General features: G+C 40.5%; 1 protein-coding gene across 2 annotated transcripts in view; it reads right to left on the reverse strand.

Annotated features, from left to right (window-relative positions):
• The window catches only part of clcn2b (chloride channel, voltage-sensitive 2b), a 274,822-nt gene that overhangs the window by 118,985 nt on the left and 148,155 nt on the right, over window positions 1–7,682 (reverse strand). For both annotated transcript variants that reach the window (XM_014023466.1, XM_014023465.1), the window contains exon 12: window positions 6,043–6,198. In XM_014023466.1, the coding sequence (XP_013878920.1) occupies window positions 6,043–6,198 (156 nt within the window). The remainder of the gene's footprint in view (window positions 1–6,042; window positions 6,199–7,682) is intronic.

Genomic DNA, 7,682 nt, shown 5'->3' on the forward strand with positions numbered 1-7,682 from the left:
CACACACACACATAACACACCTTATAAATAACATTAAGATGTGGTACACATATTATCAGAGCTTCATGCGTGGCCGACTGACATGACCTTTAACACTGATCCCAGCTTGTGGATGTTTCCTTTAAAAAGGTTGAACTGAACAAGATGACTTCTGAAGTTTTTGCATGACAAAAAATAAAAAAAGCCAAGACAAAATGACTGCCAAATTGAATAAAAGAAGCATTCATTACTGAGAAGAAGTGGGACAGAGCAAGCTCGCCTTTGAAAATCACCAGGCCGAGTCCAGGAAAACCAAAGGCTGTAATTAGACAGAGCCATTACTGGCTCCCTTTGAATGCAGAGTGAGGACATGTGTCAGTGCGTGCACACAAATAGATACTGAGAACTGCTCAATGAGATCTGTACAGGTGGGCAATTAAAGTTACCTAAGGGTGTGCGTGTGGGTCTGTGTGTGCCTGTATGTGTGTGAATACTGTTTTTATATCAATATGTCACCTACAGAAACTGCTGCATCTCTTTTTAGTATAAAAAATACATCTGCATAAGCTGAACGTCATTGCTCAGAGGGGAATGATCCTGAAATCTATAAGAAAAATTTTCTAAAGGACAAACTAAGGATAACCTGATACTCCCTCATGCAAGATCTAGTTCACCTATCTTTATGGAGACTTTGCATTGACTTCCTTTCATTTTTACAGCCTAACTCTGACCCCTTATCCTAAACCTAACCTCACTGGTACATACCTGACTCTAAATCTAATCTTAACTCAATTCACACCTTGACCCTAAACCTAACCCACCAATGGCATTTCCCTTTATAGGCTTAGGTCCCCATAAATAGACAAAAAAACAAGTTTCTTCTGTCAAATTCACTTTATAAATAGGTCTAGCATTCTGCAAACAAATGCCTATTTTCTGCCATCTGTCAAGTCAAAACCATCTTCTGATAACACATTTTTTTAAATGTAGCTTTCAGATTTTGAAAATGACATCCATGATCTCATGCAATATTGCAATATGTCACATATATGTGCTGTGAATGACTTAACTAAATGGTAAACAGATGGTACAGTGTAAGCCAACCAAGATACTCAACATGCTTTAAACACAATGAAACAAAGCAACCTGGCAAACCAAGGTCAGTTTGCTGAGGTGGATATCTTGAAATGGACCGAGTCCAGACGATAATATTTGCAGAAATTATTTACTGAAGTTTTCATTAAAATCCAGCCAGTGGTTCTTGAGATATTTTGTTCACATGGAAAACATATGAAGACCTGCATGTAAAAACACAGGAAAAAAACAATCATCCCTTCAAAGAGCATGATACAAACTGCTATCATCTTTCGTGTAGGATACAGGATGAGCCAAAAAGGTGAGGAAGAAATTTTGTATTTTAAAGTTGAAAAACAACCACAATGACTCAGTTTAGCCATTCGAATATTACTATCCCATCATTTACTTTAGTGCTTACGTACATTCAGACAAAAACCTCATCACGCATTAGAAATCAGTCTCGTATTTTTGTATTCAGTCCTCTGAGCAGCATGTTTCACTGCGTGTATGATCCAGCCTCCAAACTTAATTCTATTATATAATTTTGACACATTAAGAGTGTTATTTGTTAGTTTTATTAAACTCAATTCTGTTTAATGATTAATAAAAAATATATAGAGTGAAATTTGTATTTGTGATGCTGATTAAATGAACATTCTAAATGTTGTGACAATTAAGTAGGTCAACTGTTGGCTAAATATGTAATGAATGGAGTACTGAGTCTCACTGAAAAGCTCAACACAGGCGAAGTTTTAAATTGTTTATTTAAAAAGGAGATGCTGGCTCGGGATCTGAACTTCACTGGAAGCAGGAGATCTACACACAGGAAAATAAGGTTAACAGCAGGCCAGGTCGTAGGNCCAGTTCTCTGAGTGAACTGGGTGGTTCTCGAGTGGCTAGTTCATCCTTAATGTCATCATTCAGAGCTTGCCAAAAAATGTCCTGGAGCGCCTCGTCATTCCACCTGCTGTCAGTTGCCAGGGTATGAAAATCAATAATTAATTCCGTTACCCTTCTGCTGCCTTGTCTTAATTTTAAGAGGCCCCTGGTGGCCTCTCTCTGGGGAAGTACAGGATTAAAGACCCGGGTTAATTCTGATGCAAAGTCTTTAAATCTATGACAAATCAAGGAGTCTCTTGCCCATTCAGAAGTTCCCCAAATCTTAGCTTTACCAGATAACAGTGAAATAACATAAGCAACTTTAGAACGTTCTGTAGGGAAAGCAGTGGGTTGCAATTCAAATTGTATTTCACATTGAACCAGGAAGGGTCTGCACTGAGCAGGATCACCATTAAAAACCTCTGGTGGCGTTAGTCTTGGTTCCTTTGARGCCATGGTTTCTGAGTGTGATGTCCCGGATTGTCCAGCAGGTGGAGCCTGGGAACTGTGGTTTCTGTAAGCAGACGTGAGTAATTGTTTGATACCAAACAAAACAATATCTTCGCTTCTGTCAAAAACTTGCTGTGTTGGCGTGAGACTCTGTCTGGCCAGATCTGATGTAATGAATGGAGTACTGAGTCTCACTGAAAAGCTCAACACAGGCGAAGTTTTAAATTGTTTATTTAAAAAGGAGATGCTGGCTCGGGATCTGAACTTCACYGGAAGCAGGAGATCTACACACAGGAAAATAAGGTTAACAGCAGGCCAGGTCGTAGGGGCGACTCTTATTTTGAAAAGACTCACTAACCTTCTGAGAGTGTGTCGCTTCCGGGATCTGAATCCGCTTCCGTGTTTACGTAAACAAACCCAACGATGCTTGGAGGGTAGAGGGTAATCCAGGTCACAGAAACGGGTCATACACTTGAGGTCAAAAAACGGAGYTTTGTTAGAAACAGAAGMCTTAACTCTTGGTCGGGAAAGGTTTGCGTGGGTCGATGTCCGTGGGTCCGATGGCTGAGCAGAATACAAGAGGGCAGAGACAAGAGGCTGTGATTCAAAAACGAGAGCAGGGTTCGTTACCAGGTAATCCGATGTCCAGAAGGTACCAATGGGGGCTGAGGCGAGAAACAATAATCCRAGGAATAGAAACAGGGTCGAAACCGGGGAGACAAGGCGTGACATGAATGCTGGATTATTACTTGACATAAGTCGTTCACAGATCTGGCGCTGAAGCAGTGAGTGAGAGGAGCTTAAATACTGAGCGGAGCAGGTGAGTGTCATGACATTGATTACTAAGACCCAGGTGAGAGGAATGAAGTATTTAATGGGTGATGGCTTGACGTGATTCATGACAAAATTATCTTAATGAGGTCTTTTCATGGACTGGCAACTTGTCCAGATTGTACCTCACTACTATCTGAGACCCTAAATGACAAACAAGAAGGGAAAATGTATCTAAGGATGCTAATAGCCATTTTGTTCATTTCTTGTTTTTGCCACGCAAGTCAAATGTTTTTCCAGATTGCCGAAAAGTCTGCAACAAATATCAATCTATTCACAGCTACACTCCAAGACAAAAAGGAGACTTGAGTTTATAATTCGGTAGTTTATATATAGCTTCCTTATTTTTGTTCCAAGAACAAAAATCATTGGTCACTGGGGCCCAATTGTTAATAATGGTACTTGTAAATCTTGTGGAAGTGTATAACAGAATAAAAAGTAAAGAATGGTCAAAAAGCTATTAAACTAGTTCAGTCATAGACCAAAATCTCTATAATCCTGATCAAAAAAAGACTGCTAGTGTCTATAAAAAGTATTCATCCATTCAGATGTTTTATTATGTTATTGCTATCATAAGTCAATACAAATTGGCCTTTTGGCAAAAAAAATATGAAACCATACTTGATTACAAAGTCAAAAACAAATTTCTACAGGGTGATCCCAATTAAACAAAAACATGTAATGTAAAATATGTGACTGTTAAATATTCACCGCCTTCAAAGTGACTGTACTAATTCAACCCAGAGAAAAGATTATTGAAAAGTACAGGTCAGGTCGTGGGTACAAAAGGATCTTCAAGGCCAACACCCGCCAGGAGTTCTGTTAAATCCATCATAAATATTGCAGCAATATTCAACGTGTGTAAATGTATCGATGGCAGGTTGTCATCACAAACTGAGTGAGGAGAATATTGAGACCACCAAGATACCTGTGACTCTGAAAGAGTTACAAGCTTCACCTTCATTTTGCTCTCAGCTCCTTTATTTGGGCATAAAAGATTGATTGTGTACTACAGTATGTGCCACTTTACTTGCCCAAAACACTTTTGAGAGTAGCTTTGCATGTTTTAAATTAGCAGCATCTGGAAATCAGGAAACTAGAAGTGAAACCTTGTCAGCATCCTCGTGTCAATAAACTACACTGAAAACTCAGGAACACAGAACCCCACTTTACAGTCTTCTTCTGCACCCACTCGCTCTTTTGCAGAGATCTTGTTGTGCAATTTTCTTACAGGATGAATTTCAGAGCACAGATGAACACTTTCACACACTTTGGCATTACATGAAAAGGGAAAAAAGGAGCATAAACACTTTGTTGTATCATTTACATTTCCTCTCGCAGCAACAAGTGAAAAATTCAGCGTATTCAGAATACAGACAGCAACACTTTCACAGATGGGCTGACAGGAACTGAACTCAACTTTGTTTGATTTCTCTTTAAAACTGAGACAGTGAGAAGAACACGAGGAAGACTGGTGAAAGACAATCATTTCTTTCTGCAGCAGTATGTGCTAAGTTTGTTTGAAGTCCAGCTTCAGTGGCTTTTTCCAATACTTCTACACAAAGTTAAGGATTGTTACAAAAAATACACAACTTTTGTCCAAAATGTCTCTTGCTTGAACAAAGCTACTAAAATTCAACAGATTTAACCTCACTGGACACTTTATTAGGTACACCTGTCTAACTGCTCATTAACACAAATGTACAATCAGCCAATCACATGGCAGTAACTCAAGCACGTAGACATGGCCAAGATGATCTGCTGCAGTTCTAACCAAGCATCAGAATGGGGAAGAAAGGTGATTTAAGTTACTTTGAACATGGCATGGTTGTTTGTGCCAAACGGGCTTGTCTGAGTATTTCAGAATCTGCTGATCTTATGGGTGTAGTGGTCACCTCGAGGTGGAATGAACCGTTCAACCTGTCTTTGACCCTGACCTCAGCAGACCTCCCTCAAAAGAGACATTTTATTATGACCCCCGCATGCGAAGCGTAAGCGGGAGTCATATTGTTTTCATACTGTTTATTTTTTTTCAGTGATTTTTGGTCAACTGTAGCACAAAAATGACTGCACCAATCAATATGAAATTTGGCAGGGTTGCAGATGAGTCCGACCTACACTGCACCAGCTAAAGGTTTTACGATAGACCCCATATTTGAGGAGGGGGCTCCTTTCAAAGAGGGGGTGACAGGACATGCAAAAACGCTTATAACTCAGAAACTGTTCAACATACGAGATTCAGATTTTTTTTTGTTGTTTAGCTCTATCCATCAGGCCCACCAATCAGTGCCCCCCTCCCAGACCCCCAATTTATCTGAAAAGGTGGTGTCTGGAAATGCAAAAATGCTTATAACTCAGAAACTGTTCAACATAGGAGTTTCAGATTTCTTTTGTTGTTTAGCTCTGATGAAGCTCTATCCATCAGGCCCACCATCAGTACCCCCTCACCCCCCAATTTATCTGAAAAAGGGGTGTCTGGACATACAAAAAGGGTTATTGCTCAAAAACTATTAAACATAGGAGCTTCAGATTTCTTTGTTGTTTAGCTCTAATGAAGCTCTATTCATCAGGCCCACCAATCAGTTCCACTTTATGTAGACGATAACTGAACGATTTAAATGTGAAAAGGATTTAAAAGCATATGTCTCTTTTCATATGCTTCTGGAAAACAGAAGGAAACTGGAGGAACAGAAAAAAGTAATACTGTACATGACCAAAAATAAACAAGTAATGAAAGATTAGGTGTTACTAGATCACTTCAACAAGAAAAACAAACAAATAAAACTTGGTGTAAAATAAATCTTCAGTAAGGAATTCAGCTACTACCTTCATGACAATGAAGAGGACCAGCGTGACGAAGACGTTGACTTCTGGGTGTTTCCAGGCTTGAGCACTTCCAATATAATCAAACTCCTCAGCGATGCCCTGTTTGGCCCACGTTCGGTTGTCCAGTAGCGTCACTAAAGACTCCTTCTGGGTCAGCTACAGAACACAGAACAATCACAATTAAATATCAACAGCAGGAAGCAGCACAGCTCTCTTAAATTATCAAAGGAATAGATTTTATCTTGTGCACTAATAGCCTCAGTGCTTGCAAAACACAGCAGCACAGGGGATTTTTGATAAAGACAAATTGTGCTAAAGCAAACAACTGTCTTCTGTAACAAAATAAAGCAAAACAACACTAAGTAAAAAAATGCTTGAAATATTTGTTTTAACGACTAAAAAAATGTTTGAGTGCAGTTTGAAACACTTAGATGGCTCGACTACTTTCAATCCATCATAAAAATTCTTTCCAAAACCTGAATATCATTTACTGCAGGTAAACGTTTAGAGTTACCAATTAAAGGAGACATTTCATACTAAATGCACTTTTTTGTGTTTATAAACTATTTTTTGTGCAATTATAGTGTCTAGGAGTGTAGAAAAGTTTAATTTATTCTGTCCAGTTACTGCAAAGATATTTTATATTATTTTTTTGGTCAAAATTTTCAGTTAGTTCAAAATCTTCTGTTACTTATTTTGTTTTATTGTTTGTTTCGTCACAATTTTTTCTTCAGAACTGCCATTTATGGAATGTATTTCCAGCCAACTCAGTTTCATAGTCCGCCATTTTTCCCCCCTCGCAGTGATCTTGTAGTTCAAATACTGTCATGCCGAAGGTGCAAGAGCCGCGATGAGTTGAGTATTACACTGAAGTGGATCTGGGGGTTTGGGGTGTTGGTCCCGGTTTCTGGTGGCCTTCGGGGCTCCGTCAGTCCATGGTCTGGGGTTCCGTGGGCTTGGCGGTCTGCCTGGAGGGAGAGGTAGTTGGGCTGCTCTTCCTGGGTGGGTTTAGGGGAACGGGAGGGCTTACTGGGGCCAGCGGGGGAGCTGACTCCCTGTGGGAGCATTTTGCTCCTTCAGCTTATTCTCCCCATCCCTCACCACACACCTCCATTGTCTTCACTTTCAACTTCACCCACAGTTTTTTGGGGCACAATTGTGTTATAAGAGCAACACTATTACATTTCTATTTGCCATAACCACCTGGGCCCCAAATTTTATTGTACATCTTAGACATTCACTCATAACATTTTCAAGACATTCACATATAGGAACTTAAGGTGGGCACTCATAGCTATAGGTGGCCGGATGGCACCACTCTCGCCTCCTGTGCCTGTGCCCATCCCCCAAGGTTTGCATTTAGACACTTAGGGTTTTGGGTTAGAGTAGTGGTGGAGGGGAAACTGGCACCACGCTGGCCTCTGCCTCTTCTTCTTTCCTTTTTATAATTGCTCTATAGAACAACACGCACCAACAGTACATCTGGGGGTGTGTGTGTGTGTGTGTCAGGGTCTTTATTCCCATCCCGTTCCCCGACTGCCATTTGGGGAGGGGGTCCTGAAGAAGGGCGGGCCGCCGGGTGATGTCCTGGGCTGTGGGTGGGCTCGGGGCTTGGACAGTTGCCGGGGCGGGGCTGGCTC

Source organism: Austrofundulus limnaeus, unplaced genomic scaffold, assembly GCF_001266775.1.
Source record: "Austrofundulus limnaeus strain Quisiro unplaced genomic scaffold, Austrofundulus_limnaeus-1.0 Scaffold371, whole genome shotgun sequence".
Lineage (NCBI taxonomy): Eukaryota > Metazoa > Chordata > Actinopteri > Cyprinodontiformes > Rivulidae > Austrofundulus > Austrofundulus limnaeus.